The sequence below is a fragment of the Pelecanus crispus genome, chromosome 6 (genome assembly GCF_030463565.1).
Source record: "Pelecanus crispus isolate bPelCri1 chromosome 6, bPelCri1.pri, whole genome shotgun sequence".
Classification (NCBI taxonomy): Eukaryota; Metazoa; Chordata; class Aves; order Pelecaniformes; family Pelecanidae; genus Pelecanus; species Pelecanus crispus.
The window spans coordinates 37,967,895-37,986,264 of NC_134648.1; the positions used below are offsets into that span (position 1 = coordinate 37,967,895).

At 35.8% G+C, this 18,370-nt stretch overlaps 2 protein-coding genes across 2 annotated transcripts in view; one reads left to right on the top strand and one right to left on the bottom strand.

Annotated features, from left to right (window-relative positions):
* Positions 1 to 12,226, top strand: part of AVEN (apoptosis and caspase activation inhibitor) — a 105,197-nt gene extending 92,971 nt beyond the window's left edge. Inside the window, exons 3-6 of the mRNA XM_075713035.1 lie at positions 5,181 to 5,251; positions 8,919 to 9,014; positions 10,524 to 10,881; positions 12,076 to 12,226. Of these exons, the coding sequence (XP_075569150.1) occupies positions 5,181 to 5,251; positions 8,919 to 9,014; positions 10,524 to 10,881; positions 12,076 to 12,194 (644 nt within the window). The 3' untranslated portion in view covers positions 12,195 to 12,226. The remainder of the gene's footprint in view (positions 1 to 5,180; positions 5,252 to 8,918; positions 9,015 to 10,523; positions 10,882 to 12,075) is intronic.
* A 1,225-nt stretch (positions 12,227 to 13,451) lies between these two features.
* The window catches only part of RYR3 (ryanodine receptor 3), a 203,530-nt gene continuing 198,611 nt past the window's right edge, over positions 13,452 to 18,370 (bottom strand). Inside the window, exons 101-105 of the mRNA XM_075713037.1 lie at positions 17,401 to 17,557; positions 16,211 to 16,275; positions 16,000 to 16,100; positions 14,340 to 14,391; positions 13,452 to 13,547 (exon numbers count right to left, since the gene is read on the bottom strand). Of these exons, the coding sequence (XP_075569152.1) occupies positions 13,452 to 13,547; positions 14,340 to 14,391; positions 16,000 to 16,100; positions 16,211 to 16,275; positions 17,401 to 17,557 (471 nt within the window). The remainder of the gene's footprint in view (positions 13,548 to 14,339; positions 14,392 to 15,999; positions 16,101 to 16,210; positions 16,276 to 17,400; positions 17,558 to 18,370) is intronic.

Here is an 18,370-nt window from a genome sequence, read left to right on the forward strand (position 1 = left end):
TGTCATGTTCTTGATAAAAGACAGAAGTTGCAGTGACTTACAGTATTACTGATCTTAATAGTTATCTGAAGAAAATAGATGTTGAGTTCTTACAGGGTCTTTATCTGTTGGTTTTGTATTCTCACATTCTGAAAATTGCTATTACTCAATCTATGCTCGTGGCAAATTGCATAAGTAGCACATTGCAGCCTTAGTCATAATAAAAGATAATAGTTACAGTGTGTACTCTACCAAAGTAGAGAAATTAGAAAAGCAGAAATAGAAATTAGTGATGTTATTAGAACTGCCATGAAGACTCTTTGGAAGCTTTGTGTCTTCTAGAAGTCTGTTTCTCAGTATTATATGCTACCTCATTGTGGGAAAATTATTGTATCTGGATGATTATCTGTTTATGATGTGTATAAAATTATTCACGTAAAACCTTTGCAGAACGTACATTTCCTAATGTTGGAAGAATTTTTAGTATGAATTTGTATATATGTACGTCTAGTTTTGTAGGAGAAAAAAAGGAAAACCATTAGGTGTCCTATGAAAGGAAATCTTCAGTAGTATTTATCCAAAGAGATTTTTCTATAAAATGAGCTTAATTGTAAGATAGACAATTAATATATATTATATATAAAAATATGTGTGTGTATATATATATATATATATAAAAATCACACTATTTGGAAACACTGTGTAAGAAGAAGAGATACCTTTTCATTCCAGTGGTGTTTCAGAGCACCCAGTCTGTGGTTCTTGCTGTTTCCATGCTGTTTTCAAAATCTTCTAGTGTAGAGCAAGCCAGGGCATGGGTGGATGGGAGTTCTTCCTCATGCTTGTTCCTCCAGTTTGAGAAAGATTCACTCATGCCTAATTCATCCCAAAGACTGGTAAGGTTTAGTTTTCTCCTTGTGATTGTAAGTTAGCTCAAAATTCATGACTTAGTAGTTGCCCACCTTTTCTTCGATCTATAGATTTCTGTCTTCTCTTGGACTTTCCACATGAAGTCTTGCACTATTAAAAGGGAAAGAATATATTGTTTATCTTCCTCCTGACTCCTCAAGAGAATTGGTCAGTCTTATATGAACCACTGATGTTGGATAAGATTTCAAGCATCATTCATGCCTAAACTCTGCAATTCAGATTGTTTTTTCCTGCAGAGAAGTGTTAGATTGGAGGATCTGGGGGTTTTTTTCACCATAGAAATAACATCTGTTTCCTCCTGCATTATTGCAACACATGAAGACGACTGGTGGAACAGGCAGGTAGCTTGTTTTGATATCATATCCTTCATAAATAGTGATGAACTGGGGATCAGTATAGAGAGAAAAAGGGATCTTTTGCAAGTTAAACTTGCAAAATTGCTTAAAATCTGTTCTAAAGATGGACTTTCTGTCGAGAGAATCTTCTCAGTTCAGTAACTCAGGAAGAACTTTGACTAGGGTAGTAGATAGAGGGTGCTTTTTGAGATATTTTAGGTCTCATTGTAAATTTCCCAAATGTAGCTAAGTTGTATTTTTCTGTTGTGGTTTATTTGGTTCAGCTGCATACTGCTGCCATAAACTTATTGCATATTATTTAGCTGACTAAACAGACTTGTAGATGGAGGCTTGAATTCCCAAAATAAAATAAATGGGAGATGAACAAAGGTTGGAAAACCCCAAATAAGTGTATCAAAATAATCGATGCTTATTTAGGAGAAGGTAAATTGGTTTCAAGTCTTGTATTTGCCTTGGAGCGGTTGTTTACAGTCATGGCAGTCTTAGAAGGATCCTGTGAACATTGTTTGTTTATTTGTTCCCCTCTCCAATTTGAAAATCTCTAAGACTATAGAATATTTTTCCTCTGTCTTCAGTAATGTTTTATGTCTTTTGTTTTTAATGAATTAGAGAGTTAAAATGAACAAAATCATTCCACTGACATGTCAGCTTTCCTGCTGAAAACCGTAGACTCATAATTTCACAGATTGGAAAATATTTATTACAGATTACAGGTGGGATTTGTTTGATTCTGCTATTCAATGAATATTTGTATGAAGAGATAATTGGGCTGATGAGACTATGAAATGTGTTCTATTTAAATAATTGATTTAGCTTTAAAATATATTCAAGTGGTAGGAAAGCATGGTGGTTTAGATCTGCTCTTCTTTCATAATAAAGTTACATTTTATACAATAAAGAATATTAAGTCTTATTATAAATGTTACCAAAGATGGTGTGTGAGGTTTACTTGAATGCAGTATTTTTAGCTACTCTGTATTTGAAGGCCAAGTGATATTTGTAAGTAACGTAAAAACTATTCACATGAAGAAAAGTGTTTTTTTATGTTGGAAGAAACTCCAAGTTATTGCAAGACGTTTGATTAGTATTCATGGCATAAAAGGAAGTTATTTTCAGGGTAAAGGAATTTGTGAAAAGATAATTGGTTAGACCAACATTCTCATTAACCAGATTTGCATTAAATGTGCTACTGTGAATTGTAGTTACTGCTTTTCCATTTGAAAGGCATGCTTTGTTAACTTATTTAAAGAGCCTAGTTAAGCTACAGTTTAAGTCATACCCTTTAATTTGGCAATACAATATCAAACTGAGGATCTCTTATTAGCAACTTTGTGAGTAGAGAATCATAAACCAGTTCTTGGTCCCAGTGGATTTTCCTGATGAAGTAGGTTTGTTTAGCTGCTTTACATCTAGTCATTCGCAGATACTGAAAGCATTTGACTAATCCTTTAGTTTAATTTTACTCCTTTACAAGAGCAGAGGAAACTCTTTATTTCCTCTGTGACACAGCATGAGAAATAAATGAAGGAGTCTTGGGGATATTGGAAGAAAATACTTATGCCTTTGTTTAATAGTATGAAGACTTTAAGGATTGCTTGGTTTAATTATTTTTCAATAAAACTTCTTTACATATGTAACTAAATTGAGCCTTTAAAATATGAGCTGTTAAAACAAATTAATTTGCACATTTTTGTACCCATTTTAAAATGATGACACTGAAGAATGAATTTGGATTTCTTTAACTTTCAGCGTTAATTATTACTTACTAGCAGTATTCTAGATATTTTGAAACAGATTTACTGTTGTGCTGTGTGCAATGAAGAGGAAGGCACCTTTATCAGCAGTAAGTCAGCTGTGAGTGCTCAAATTAAGTATTTGCATCTGCGGATAGATACATAAAGACAGATTCTTATTTTTCCATACTGCTGAGCATACCTAGCCATCATGGAACCTGGTGTTTGTGAATTATATGAACTAAACATTTATAAAATTAGGCTTCTTCTTAGATATCAAAATGTTAATTTCAGTGCTTAATTTTAGTTATTTGCACTTGTACTGTTTGACACTGGATGTTTTCAAAATAGTAATATCTGGAGGCATTGAATGTAAACCAAAGCCTAGCTGATCAGGCAAGGTTGTATGTCAGCCCAATAATGCTGAACAATGTTGGGTAAACCTGATGAAAACAGGGAGATGCAAATTCAAGCTGGACATGGTAATGGTCATAAATATCTGTATAAATACTCAGTGAGAAGGTCACTTTCTTGCTAGAATGGTTCTGAAGATGACGACGATGGACATGCCAGGTACACAGTGTGATTAGTATATGACTACATTGCATACCCAGTGAGCATACATGAAATGCAATCAATTAGAAATGCACTTTAGATATAACAAGAAAAAATCATGGCCAATAAATTTTACATTCCAGCTTGAAGATGGTTAGGTCTCCCTTTTTTTATTGTTTGGCAAAGAAATATGCTAATTGCTATGCCATTTTGCTGCTTATTCATTCTGTTTGCAAAACAGAAGCTGGCTGATGGTTGCACTGTTGAGTAAAATTGCTGCAAGGCTGAACTCCCCTATGTTTTGGGACAGGCAGACAATGGAAAAGAAGCCAATTTGGGGGACAGCACATTGTATGTTTGGATTTTGTTTGCAGGATTCAGGGCATGATTCAGGAATTGTCAAAGGTATGAATGGCTGTTGGGATATTGAGAGCCAAATGGAAGTTAGATGTTCAGTTGTTGGTAATGCCATTGAAAACTTCCTCTAGCGCATTCATTCTCTATTAGATGTTGGGAAAGAACGAGTTGTTGCTTCTCAACTAACTGCTGGTCTAAATCCTCGTGACTTATAGTTGATCTGCAATTCTTGGGATCAAATTTCATCTCCTTCATGCAATAAGTCAGCATTTTTTTTCCCTCCAATAGAGCTCCTGAAGCAGTTATTTGTTCTCAAACTGCATGCTCTAAGAAGGCATATGTCCCACACTCTGCATCAGCAACATCTTTGCTTTATGTTACTCAAGACCTTTGGCCATCATCTTGCAACCCTCATCTTTCATGGTTCCTCTGTCACAGACCTTACTAATTTTTTTTGAGTTCCTGGAATTCTTGTGTGCTTTTTCAGTGAATAAATTTATAGGACTGTCTTTTGCAACCCAGCATGGTACTGCAGTAGAAGTATCACATCTAAAACAAAATAATAACCCAAGCCCCCTTGTACTAAGAGGAAGTTCCTACTGTCTTGGAGGAATGTGGTAGGAGGTTAGAAGATGCTATAACTAAGGTTATGTATGTAGCTTTATTAGCCCTATTTAAGGTTTCCTTTAATTCAGTCCCTTATGCATATGAATTGGAGTTCGGGCTTCAGTGCCTTTTTTTGATGACATGCTCAAGTAGGGACGAGTTCAAGGAAGAGAGAGTCTGGAGAATTTAGCTACGAGACAACAAGAAGTCTTTATTTGGCCTGTACAAACTGATTTTTAGGACATTTATAATCCATTTTAAGAGAGATTTGCATGTTGGTAAGAGGTCTATCTACAGCACATTCAAAGCTGTTAATAAAAAATGCACTCTGTGAATACTGTACGTATTCCTAGCATGCTGTCCAAATTGGACTTTTCAATTAAAATCTTGTTTGTTGACATGGCATCTAGCACCTCCTCATTCAGTTTTGAATTTGTTGCACCTTTTTCAGTACTGTTTTGCAAATAAGAGATTAAAAGATCTTTCTATAGAACTTTGTCTTAAAGAAGTTTAATATTGTGAATGCAAGCAGCATTAAAATTAAATGCAAATTTGTTGATGTGACGTTTATTGACTGATTTTACTTCTGTAGCGTTGGGAACTTCGGCGAGAGCTTGCTATTTTTTTGGAAAAATAAATATATTTTTCAATTTCTTTTCTATAGGAGATTCCTTTGCACAGTTCCGATTTGCTGATGAGAAGGAGTGGGATAAGGAAAGCATATGCCATAAGCAGGTAACAGAATTATCATTCAAATGAGTTTGTATGGATAATTGCCTGGCACAGAATACCTAGGCAGTTGTGCTTTCAGCAACAAATTGTTTAATACAATAATAGCACTCTTTATTCTGTATTTTTTTTATTAATTTGTCTCTGATGCTGGAGGCTTTTCGGTCTTGTCCTTTTTTTCTATTGAAGACTAATTGCAGCAGCAGGCTAGGTTTTTAAGTATGTTGGAAGAAAAGAACGAGCAAATCCATCCAGTGAACGGAAGATACAGGACTGTCACTGCTTTACTGACATATCAGGTCCTTTTTCAGCTGTATTCAAGAGAAAATAGTTTAGTAAAATTACTACAACAAAACCTATATAAGTATATTCATAGATTTGACTATGGAGCTTGTTTTAGTTCTTTCAAATTAACAGTTCATATCCTGTGGTTGAAACTTCACCTCCAAAATTACTATGGAACCAACTAGGTTTTAGATTATTTGTATGTGGATTCTTTATGCTGCAATGAAAAGGGACAAAGCAATAGGAGTCTGCTGTTTTCTATATTAGTGTCAATCTCGGCAGCTGTCTTCCTCATGTAAGTCACCTGATATTGCCAGATAAATGCTTTTGTCTTCCAAGCTTTTCTAAAATTGCTGCAAAACTGTGCTTGAGTGTTTCTTGAAACATACGTATGTATTCAATTTTTTAAAGTTTGCTATTTTTTTCCTAAAATATTAACAATAATTATTCCCTGGGAAGTGATATTTAAAGGTACATTAAAGTTGCAAAGTGAAATTAAAATGTGGAAATAAAACCAAGTGCAGCATTTGTTTGAACCATCATATGTTTGTTCAGGGGGAAACAGTCTTTCAATGACTGTGTATTTTTTTCTTACCAGCTCCTCCCGCTGCTAGTGTGCAGGATGTCAGTATCCAGAATATTAATTTCTTTGATTTCCTCATAGGCTTGTCATTATAGCATTTAGGCGATTTGAACACATTAATTAATATTTGAATGGCTAAAGCCATTGTGAGCAGAGTGAAGTTGCACATTGCCAGTGGATTTCGCAAATTCTTCAGGCTGCCAGCGATGAGACTGCACAGTTCTAGAGCCGGTCCCACGCTCTCACTCATTGTGAAGCGTGCTCTGGTGGGCATGTTCTTCCGCCTCTGTCCCTACCAAACTGTAGTCATTCGTCCTGCCCCAGCCAAATTCATTGTTTCAAACAGTTTCCTGTCTTTCACTATTCTTATGTCAGTTTGAAATAGTTTACTGCACTAGTCACCATTACCCTTCCTTTGATTTCTTATTTTAGTCCAGAATCCTGGCCCAGATGGTTTCATAGCATTATCTAATTTTTCACATTGTCTCTGGTCTGCAGCCTGTTATCTCCTTTTTTGCTTCTGGCCCATCTTTCTTTTCCCTGAAAACTGGATCCAGGTCTAATTTTCATCCTAGATCACTTTCCCAAATTCCTTGCCTTTGCCTCTTAGCTCACCTGTTTCTCATTCTTTGCCTGTCTATACATTATGTACAAGATTAGAGAATTGTAAACTGAAGTGAAATGATTATGATGGAACAAAATACAGCAGAAAAGGCATAAAAATAGTTGCAGAATGACTAGATATTTCCCATTCCCTATTATTTGTAGAAAGCAATGGCAAAGCATCAGTTTCAAATGTGGAATGGAAATCTAACAGTGACATCAACAATAATGAATTTTGAGTTTATTATTACAATTCATTGTTACAAAAAGTAGATCTGGATTTGCTTTATTGTATATTGATATAATGCAATAAAAATGTTTAATAAAAATGTCTGCAATTTAAAAATCAAACAGGTAATAGTAATTTGGATTTTTCAGTAAAAAATGGCAATTCCAGCAAGGTATGCCTCTACTTATTTTCTTGAACAAATGAAGTGTTTAGAATTTATTAAATACTGCTTTGATCCTTTTGTGGTTTTTTTTTTTTTTTTTTAATTGAAACACACTTTAGTGAAATCTCTACTTGGATATTGAATTCCTTCTATTATGTTACTTCTCAAAATTCCTTTTTTCCTTCATTCTCAGCCTTTCCTCCTCTTCCCTGTCTCCATTTTCACCTTCATTTGCAATGTCCATTTGCATTAATCTTTTTGCAACTGTGCTTAGTTCTTCCAAAATGCACTTAAATATTATTGAATGATACTTTTTACAATTTTTTATGTTACCTGATTCATACAATTTCCTTGTCCTTTGCAAATGTGCAGAAGCCATATTTGATCTTCAATCTGTCAAAAGAACTGGGTTTTCTGAAGTTCAGTGTTGGGCAACAGGAATTGCTTGCTGAAGACTTTTTGAGGTTACTTGTACCAGTGACTCATCTTTGATGGTGATCACTAATCCATTGTAAAATAAAGTTGTTAGTAAAGAAAAAAAATTCTAACCATCAGATATTTGTTTGGTCCTTTTACTCTCATTAGTGGATACCAGACCCAGAATTTGGATACAAGAAACTGTTAAACCAATTGCATTGTTTCTTTTTTATTTTAATTCTGTAAATACACTATTGGAACACACTATATCTTTGATGTTCATTCTTGCTGTGTGTGCAGGTGTCCAAAGCTATCCTGTTGACTGGCTTTTGGGAGCAGTGTGAATTCCTTTCACAAATCTCTTATGATATGGCACAAAACACTCTCCTAATTTATGAGTATTTGGACCTCTAAATGTCTGTGCCAGTCTATACCATATTGAGAGGGTCAAATTATTATCTCTTTAAGCTTTATTTAGAAGCAGCTTCTCTGCTTCCATGAAAATGAGAGTATAGACTGAACTTAAGTATTTTGTTGTCAGATTTTAAAAGGATATCAAATTATCTTTTTCATCGATGGTGAATGTGCTCAGAATGTTCTGCTGTACTGTGAGCTCGAAATCTATTTAAGTCTACCAAAGTCCAGGGTGATCTGTAAAAACATCAAATATCGCTGGTCCATTTTGTGTAAATTTGTTTTTAATAGTTTACAGCCAAAAAAAGGGGGTCAAGAGAAAAGGAAACTTCAGTACCTGTCACGTTAGTAAGTGACCGTTCCACCTTTTAAGCAACTAGGCAGCAGTAGAGTATCTTTAATATCTTGGATATCATTTTGGAAGTGTATGTAACTATAGTTTGTTGCTTTTGTAAGCATCAGAAAGATGCTTACATCTTTTTAAAGATGTAAACATTTTAAAAGATGGGGAAGTATAAAAAGGGCCATGTTGTTTAGGCAGTGAAAACAGTAGAGCTACACACAAACTACGTGGTTTGATTGCTTAGAAAATAGTAGCAACTCACTAAAGAATGGCAATTCTCACTGCATAGAAAGCTTCACAGATCAAAAGATGTTTGAGTTGGAAAAGCCTCTTATGACATTGTCAACTTGCAGAACTATTTCCTAGTTTGGATTTTCAAGGCATTGCCTAAGGAACATTCCAGTTATACCTTGTTTGTAAACCTTTAAGTGATTATTTGCATTCTAGGTGTTTATATGGTGATTTAGTCAAACTCCTTTGTACATGTGTAATTTAAAACTATGAATTCCTGTATTTCATTAGATTGTTCTTCACATTCCTTGAATGTGTGGAACAGGGGAATGAACTAGATTAAAGTCATTATTAGTTTATATTTTTTTTTAATACAAGCATACTCTGTGTTGAATTGTATTTCAGTTATCTGCACTTTCTGTTGACTGCCAGTCTTTGGTCCAGGCCCTTCAGGAATTGCCTCTACATCTGAGGTTGAATGTAGCTGCTGAACTTGTGCAGGTAATGCTGTGAATTTTCACAAGAAAATGCAAATATTTGAAGTGAAACATTCTATGCAAGACCGATTACTTTAAACTTGGTCTTCAAACATCAGTAGAATGTATTTTATAAGTAAATACATTTCTTGAGACTGGCACGTCAATTGGCATGTAAGTGCTCTATCAGCACTTTTTATGCTTTGTTGGCTTTAAACAAAATGCTTCGATGTGCAGCACATTAGATTTGAAGCCAGGTATTGGAGTGTTTGACATGAAATGATTGCACTGGTTTTGTATTTGCTTCTCTTGTCAGCAGTTGTTAAAAGCTTGCACCAAAATTTTGAAAGTGCTTTCACATTCTTTCCTATTACTGTTTTGTGATTTCCTCTTCTACATAGCTAATATCAACACACGTTTATTCCATGAGTCAAACTTACATCTGTGTTAGAACAGGTAGAACTAGAACTGCCAATAAGAAGGTGAAGAAAATGTAATTTATGCTCTGGTGAAAAGAAAAAAAAAGCAACAGAGTATTAGGTAAAAATGTTTTTTCAGGCTGTGAGAAAGAAAATACTCATGTAAGGGCAAAAGAACTAATGAGACTTAAATATAAAACCAAAATTCTTTAAAAAAAAAAAAATCCATCTGCTCAAGCAAGGAAAAAGAAACATTACCCTTACAGAAGAAATTTTACTTGTTTGGAGTTAATGAAGTGCTTCTGTGACTGACACAACTGCGCCTTCTTAAGGGACCTCAAATATGTCTGCAGATGTGGTGTCTTAGGGAATCTGCAAATAAATGTTACGTTCAAATACAGTTTTCTTTCTTAAGAGTTCTAGTCACGGTCTTTAACTTTTATCAGGGTTATAAAGTGTGTGTTATGACACTTAATCTTTGCCTTGTCATTCTGACCGTTGATGTGGTCATCACATATGCTGCAGTGTTATTAATGCCAGGGCATCCTGATAAAAGCAGAATCTGTGTTCAACGATTAAATAATGAATTGCCATTTCTTGTTTCACTATTTGATAGTGTTTTGTAATTTGGTTTCATTTTTCAAAATATACAGCTATATACTATAACGTTTGCTAAATGATTTTCAGCGATCTGTTGCATGGTTTGCTTTCAAGACTGGAATTTGGAGGGAAGGCCTAACATGGGATAATGTTTCTAGCTAAATTCTGACTTCAGTCATTCCAAAATTCAGAGTATTGATGGGATTTCATGACAGAAGAATTAAAGAAAAGTAACCCTGCAGGAAGTATTTGGGAAACAATGGAACTTGCTGGTTTAGCATACAATCTCCTATTCCGTAATAAGGGATAAAAGGAGTTTGTATTTTGTAGTTGCTTCTGTAAAAGTATCAAGATAACTTTAGTTTACTTTTACTTCTGAACTAAATTCTGCTGAAATTCACTGTACCTTCTTAAGTGATCAAATGTAGGAAGCTTGAATTACAATCGAAATTACACAGAATAGTAAAAATGGAGTTAATCATTAGAAAGACTCAAGTCCTTTCTTGTACTCTTAGGCATCAACGCCTGTAGAGCTCCCACAGATGAAATCTAAAATTGAAGATGGCAAGAGGAGGGAGCTTCTGTTCCGACAGTCTCTGGCTCAAAGTGAGACGGTGTTGGTCTCCCATCCCGTTGGTGATTCTGTTGCTCCATCAGAGCCTGGAAGAAAAAATGGTCCTAGGGCAAGTGCAGCAGAACCATTTCAGAGAGCCCATCCACTATCAAAGCAAGAGACTGACCATTTGGATGAAGAACTAGATCTTCTCCTAAATCTAGATGCTCCTGTTGATACAGAAAACAGACCTGTGTCAGGTGCATTATCCTACAACACATCAACTGAGAAAGATTTGAAAATGGATTGTAAGGAAAATGGTAAGATTTCTCTTCTCCCCAGCATGCCCTTATTTAATTTCCGTTCTCTCTGTTTTGGTGATGTTTTTGAACTCTTGATTAGCCAGTCAATGGTACTGCTGTCATCACATCTATCATACTGCATTTCATTTATCTGGGGCTACATTCTGATCCATTTGTTCCTTTTCAATTTTAACTCCCCGCTGAACTAAATTTTCACCGTTGTCAGTTCATTTTAAGCATTAAGAGAAATTCTTCTGCATTGGTCTTATGATTCAGCAAAATTTTAAATTTAAAAAAAATTCATGCAGGCTAGAGAACTTGAGCGAGAAGATAAAATAAAGTTTTTAATGTAACATTATCAGCCCTTTGTTCACTGTGCTAATAGTATACAGAAGAATTGACAGCTGGTTTTGATGCCTTGTTATAAATGCTATTTTCAAACTTTACTAGCATGAATTTTACAAAATTTAGTATGGAAACAAAACATATACAAAAATTTTCATATTTCAGAAAAATTGGCAAACCCTTCCTATTGATGCATTCCTAGAAGTTATACTACTGTTTGTTAGTTTTGATGGAGATGGGTTGCTACTCCTCCCCAGTCCACAATGCTATAAAAGAATTTTTAGCATCTCTGATTTTTTGTGTATGATTTTCTTGCTGTCTTAAAAATTCCGTCCAGGGTGGTCGAACATGTAAAATGTCACCACAAGCAATACGGTAAGCCTTGTTACAGAAGACAATCTTGAAATGCTCTTTCATTTCAGTGCTATGTCATGCCTTCCACTCCAAAGCACAGTGCGAATCCCTTAAGAAAAGAACACCATCAGAATGTGGAATCATATCATGCTGTCATAATCATGCAGGGTGATCTGCTGTTGTGGCCTCCTGCTCCTCTCCTGCGTTAAACCCTGCATCAGACAGGACTGCCAACAGATCGCAGTAGGGGGATCGCTTGCAATGTCTGCTGTAGAACAGGCCCTGCCCCCCTTGAATCAGGTGGAAGCCACATTGCTCTGGTTGAGCATATTAAGCTGCCTCATTTTTTTTTAATTCTTGCTACTATTTTTGGAGTGTGACGCACTATTCCTCAAGAAAGAGAGATTGTGTTTAATGGAGTCAGTTGTGCATTCAAAAGCAAAATGATCTGAGACAAAACGCTGGTATGGAATTGTTTCCAGATTTTTCAAGTCTGTTCTTTTTACTTTTTAGACCCTTTAAAACTAGATATACCTGAAGAGAAGAGTACAGCATCACAGCAACAGCAAAGTACATCTAAAAATGTTACTGAGGAAGAGCTTGAAGATTGGCTGGACAGCATGATTTCCTGAAGTTCAAATTTGCTTATGTATGTGAATAATTGAATATAGCAAACATTAAGTAGAAAGTTGAATCTTCCTTTCTCTCCTTGTTATTTCCTTTATCTGTTTCACTTTGTTCAGTATGCCAAACGCCTGGTTTTCTTTGCTGGCACCTAAAATTCTGTGCAACCAAAATTTGTTTAGATGTGATTGAAAATTGTCTAAGACTAATATTCTTAGGTCTAAAATTTGTGATGAAATTAGGATTTTCTTTGCTAAAGATGCAGGCTGCAGCACACTATGAGAACAATTATTTCAGCTTGTACTTGCTCTATGTAGTCCTTAAAATAAAGCTATGAATGACCACTGAATACACGTGTTTTCAGTCACCATCCTCATGCCACATCTCCATATTGTAGAAAAATGAGAAAGAAGACAGCAAAGATAAATATTTGGTTTCTAATACTTTATTGCAGTGGGCACTTTTTATTAGAAGAAAAAAAAAAGCATAATCCTAGCAGCTTCTACTTGCAGGTGACCATAGAGCATTGTTTTATTTTGGCCTAAGATTCAAATTGTATTCATTTTGATACAGTCTTTTAACAGCAGCATCTAATAAGCTGTTATTGAAGGTAGTATATAAACAAACTTCAAGTGCAATTTCATACAGAAAGACAGAAAAGCAATACAGTTAATGGATCTGTTCATCTAGAACACTAACATAAATAAAAAGTTTGCATAGCTATGTCTGCAGAGGTTTTAAGGCACTTAATGTTTCAAGGTCGACGAAGTGTTTGAAAATGTTTTCGTTTTAACTGCTTAAAGCTTTTCAAGCTGTATCTGCATACATTCACTAGCAAATGCTGGGGAGAAAAACTGGACAGCAGTTAGTAAAAATATTTTTTCTGAGGCATGGCCTCTGATGTTCAAGTTCTTGAATGTCAAATGTTGTGCAATTAAGACACCTTTTAGCCCTTTCAACTGTACTGCCAAACGCTAGGTTAATGATGTGGTTAAAAAGTTGTTATTATTTCAGACCATGTTTGAACTGGAAGGCTTCAGTTAATCTGGCATACTTTTTTCTAATTGAAATTCCAACAAAAGACTTGTTTCGTATGTGGTAGGTACAAAAAGTCTGTGAAATAGTGTCAAAGTTTATGTATGTCTTGAAGTTTAAAGACATTTAAAGCAAATACAAGCTACAAAATTACACCATGAAAAGAAAAGAAATGCTTTTGTATACCGGATCTTAACAGTTCATGAACAAATAATTTCTTTTTGGTGATTTTAGCCCAGCTGATCCTCATACTGTTTCCGGAAGCAGTCCCCTGCTGGGAAAAAATCCCAACATCTTTCTTGGTACATCTTCCACACAAATGACTCCTGAAAATGATAAAGAGTATTTATTTTAACAGACACCTTGCAGTTTGTGCTCTAGATAAACTTTTAACAATAACCACGTACTGTGTCTATTACCACAGAGTAGAACTGTGAAGACGTTGAAAGTCAAAGATTGTAACTCAAGAACATTTGTAAAAGTATTGTTCTGCACTTTCCTTGAGTCAGTACTATGAAATTTAAGCATGTAAGTGTAAATTAATCAGTCTAGTGATATCAGAGCAAACCTGTACACAATCTGTATGTATAAAATGCGTTTTAGTTTGCTTGAAAAACATTGAAGTGTGAGGTACTTTTGTAGTGTTTGCATAACAGCTTCTTATTTCAGATAAGATATAATTAAATCCTATTTATTTACATTTAGGGCCTAACAACACTAAACATACATACACACGTCCATATACCTATCTATAGACATGTAGAGATGGATTTGCACTATAAATATAGTAGCTTAACTACTTAACCTTTTGGGAATAAACTACAACTGGTATATTTCAGGGTTTAATTTCAGAGATAAGATGACAGTAAGATTAGTAGTAAGTGACTTCTGACAGAGTTCAGTGCTGGGTAGAATAGCGCACTGCTGCAGCCCACCCCCTCCTGGTTTTTTAACCCTTTTCTTTCACTCCCAGAAGCCTCTCAGGGAGGGTGGCATCATCTCCACTCCTCGGTTGGTACATCAGTTCCACCTGGTGGTACACAGCTACAAGGCTGAGGAGATAAAAACATTAAAAGGTAATCTTAATGAAAAAATATTACGTTTTATTTTCTACTCACCTGGCCAGTATGCTCAGTTTCATCCTTGTTAATGAGATACATTAAAAAGAACCTGGAAACAAGCACGTGAAGCAGGCATTAATGCAGAAAACATAACATCTCTGCCTAACCTTTCCTAGACTGAAGAGAGATTATGCCAACCAGCAAAGTAATGATATTACTAGGCATCTAAAGTTAAGGGAGAAAATTCTATCCTCCAGCACTTCTCCTGCGGAAGTGCTAACTGATGTAAAAATCTGTAGAAGTGGAAGAACATGGTTTAGAGCAATACCTGAATTAGGCATATGCCAACTCCTGTAGACATATACTCCAACATCTTCCCTTGGAAGAACTTACTGTGGCTACTATGCAGGAAGTTAGAAGTGTGGAAAATACTCGGCTGCGCCAAGATTTCCAAACGCTCATGCCATACAGCTCATAAGGAGAGCCTAACTAGCTCAGATAGCTGTGCTCACTCAAATGGAGAGAACTTCAACTAATTAGGAAGGCTGTAGAGTACTAACAATGGTCTGCTTATATGTAACACAGCTCTTGGGTAGCCACTCCTGATGCAGTGCATTTGGAATTAAACTTGGTATGTGCTTTCATTGTGAAGAAAGGAATGTATACTGACTTTAACATTTGTCTAATTAAAGGGCAACCTGGTTAGAAAGCTTGTTCACTATATGTTCTAATATTAAGGAAATGGCCATTTTTAATTTTCTGTGAATTACAGGTTCCCATACACCACTTAAGCAATTCAATATAGTAAGAAAAGCTTGGAGGTTGTAGACTGGTAAACCTATGGCCATTAATGGAAGTTTGCCTCACAAAAGTAATGTGCACTGATTTTGCAGTGTCAGTTGCTATGCAAGGAATAATGCAGCCTCCACTCCAGGAGGCGCACTTCTTTTTTTTTTTTTTTTTTTTTTTTAAATTTAAAAAGTTCAGATGCAGTATTCCAAAGCCAGACTTCTATAAGATACCACCAGGTCAGCTCCTTTGGTTCTGCTAGCACAGTGCTCATATAATTATCATTGTTGTATGAGTAACTAATGCCACCAAATTAACTTTTTAAATATCCGCTTTGATCTGCTCTGTATTTACTAATGAAAGTGGAAGATCACTGTCCTGGGTGTCTGGCCAATAGTCTAAACACGTACAATTCCTGATTGCTTCGAGGTTTCGGAAAGCTGCACTGTCACTAAAGAACTACAGGATCAGACTTGTACATTATTTTTTGTAGCTTATCTTTCAGGAATCTTCCAGAAATGCTTTTGCTTGCTTGTTTGTTTTGATGTTTGGGTTTTCTTTTTGTCAAATTGAGGCTAATTTTCAATGGTCTCATCAATGTTACCAAGCCCCCAGAAGTCACAATCAAAACTTCCAAACTAAAGCAACTTATTAAACTGTTGTTCCCTAGTATTCTGCGCATCTGGGTTTCCTTCCAGAGGAATAAGGAGTTGGTGTGACTTCAGGTGTCATCCCACTAAGGTAGCTCATGTGTAAGGTGAGCACTTTAATCAGCAGCGTGGAGTAGAGGAGGAGAGACTGGAAAGGAATGGAGATATTCCTCAGTTCTACAGAATTCTGTCTTAGGATTGTCAGCAATGTGTGCACCTAAATTACTCTGGAGCTGAAAGGTCTCTTTATCGTAATTCCAGTAGTAAAATATACTTACAGATAGTTTGCCAAGTTGTGTTCTTGCAAAGTATGTGTTTCAAAGCCATGTGGGGTTGTGTCAAAATAGTCATTGCCGATTCCACAAATAAAACATTTGGTCTGGAAACACAAGTTGTGGTTACAAATGAATTTTAACTCAAAGATACTGTTTTAACTGGTAACAATCTGGATTAATAAGAGTAATGAAAAATGCGGTGTGCTTACTATACCTCCATATCTTCTCTCACTTGTTCTTGCTGGTCTCTTAATTCACCAAAAGCATCAATAATCAGACCTATTTCAAATGGAAAAGTAGCAACATTTCAGTACTTAGCAATATTCGTATTTCAAGCAATGTCTGTTAGATATCCTCCACTGCTTTTGGAGTTTAGTGTACTTATGTCTAGGTTGAACAATTCAAGTTACAGTCTGAATTTCCAGACATCCAATACTGGTTTACACTGCGCTGCTAGCCGTAAGAATTTCTTTTACGTTGAAGTCCATCTTGAGAGTAGAAAGGCTTTTCTGTACTTACACTTTGGTCAATTTAAGCTTCCATAATCTCATCTCTTTTGTTTCAGTGAAAGAATTTAATTTTCATTCTCCTTCTCATGACACTCTTGTATCCCAACTTTTGTTCAACAAATACGACTCTGCTCCCACAGGCCCCCCGGCCAGTTTGTGATGCTGCTTCACATTTGAAGCATTATTCCTCCACTTCCAACATATTAAGAATAGAGTTGGATCATTCTGGGGACTGTGACACTCATAACTTTTTCTCAGTATGGATATATTACATCTTTTTTCTTTGCCACCAGATTGCCCTAAATGGTGTTTTTTTCCTAACAACCTTAGGTCTGTTTATACAATGAGTGTTGACTACTGACAGTCACTGAAGAGAGGTCTCATTCTCTGTAAACCACAACTACAAACCAATTAAAACTGCAAATCATCCTCTGAAGAAAGGAGGAAATGGGTATATGGCCATGGTGACTTTCTCCATGTCGTTTCCCCTTTCTGAGGGGAAAGTCTCCATTCCCCAGCCAGCTGTGGTGGTTCCAAACCAAAGATGTGAAGAGTGTCTACAGTAAGGCTCTCCAAGTTTAAATGGTTATTACAGGAAGAACAGTGATCCTACACCAGCTGCATCATTGCTAGATAGTTGTCAAAGTGTTCATAAACACTGTAACCTAGGTACGTTATGTTTCTTGTGCTTTGTCTTTGTGTAGTACTTGGGATGATGCATTATTTATGAATTAAGTATAAAATTACTACTTTCAGAATTAATGATTTTATCAGCTCAGAAATAAGTCTTTATAGCAATACTGCTAAATTTACCTGAAACACAAATATGGTTTAAATACACTGCAGAACTTAAGTAAAAGAAATTCTAAGTCTCTACTAAGGTAAGTGACGGTACCTTGAATAATGGCCAGTAGGATAACAATGACAAAGAAGAAGAATGTGATGTCAAAGACAATTCGATACATTTCATAAGGGTCTCCAGCAGGATCCTCAATTTCATCTCCAATGCCACCACCAGCTCTTACACCCACATACATGTGGAACAGGTAACACTAAAAAAAGAGAGAGGACAATTACAGATACATTTACCACGAATTATTCTGTTCGGGTGTTTTGCTTTCTTTAAAATGATTCTGCTCTACTAAGTCCCTTCACAAGTTATTGTAACGGAGAACACGTAATGCCGTTCTTCATGTATCACACACACGGCACCAAAAATCTGTTACTGTCTTAACTATTGTGATTACATCTTCAAGTACACTTACTAAGAGGGGGAGTCAGCATCAGCTGTTATCCTCTCCTCACTCCCTATGTCTTACTTATAGACTAAGACCATTTGGGGGGCATTTTTCTTGTATGTTACTGTATTCAACTCTATTCTACCCCTTATATTAATTCCTAAGGTTCTACCTTGCTCTGAGTAAGCAGAGGACATCTTTTAAAGTCTTGTAATGGAGTTTAGAAATGTTGGCAAATACTGCCATAAAATAAAGTGACATACAACAGGAAGATCTATCTGTGTTTAGTTGGTTTCTGGATAATTTCATTTTGCAATACTAGATGTCTGGTTTAGTATATTGTAAATTATGATCTGGGAAACAATAGCCTGTGTTCAGTTTGATGCAGAAGAAATCACTTTACAAAAATGTTGCTGTGTGTCACATTTTTTGAACATATAAGTCTTCATGGAAAAAATCTTTAAAAATCTGGATATTTAAGCTATGTAAATATATTAGAATGGAATCTTCTACTGGAGCAATATGCTACGGATGTTCCTGTGTAAACCACCTTCAGTCACACAACGTGGGTTAAAACCAATAGAAATCTCTAAGCCCAGCCAGTGTTCTGAAGTCACATTAGACAGC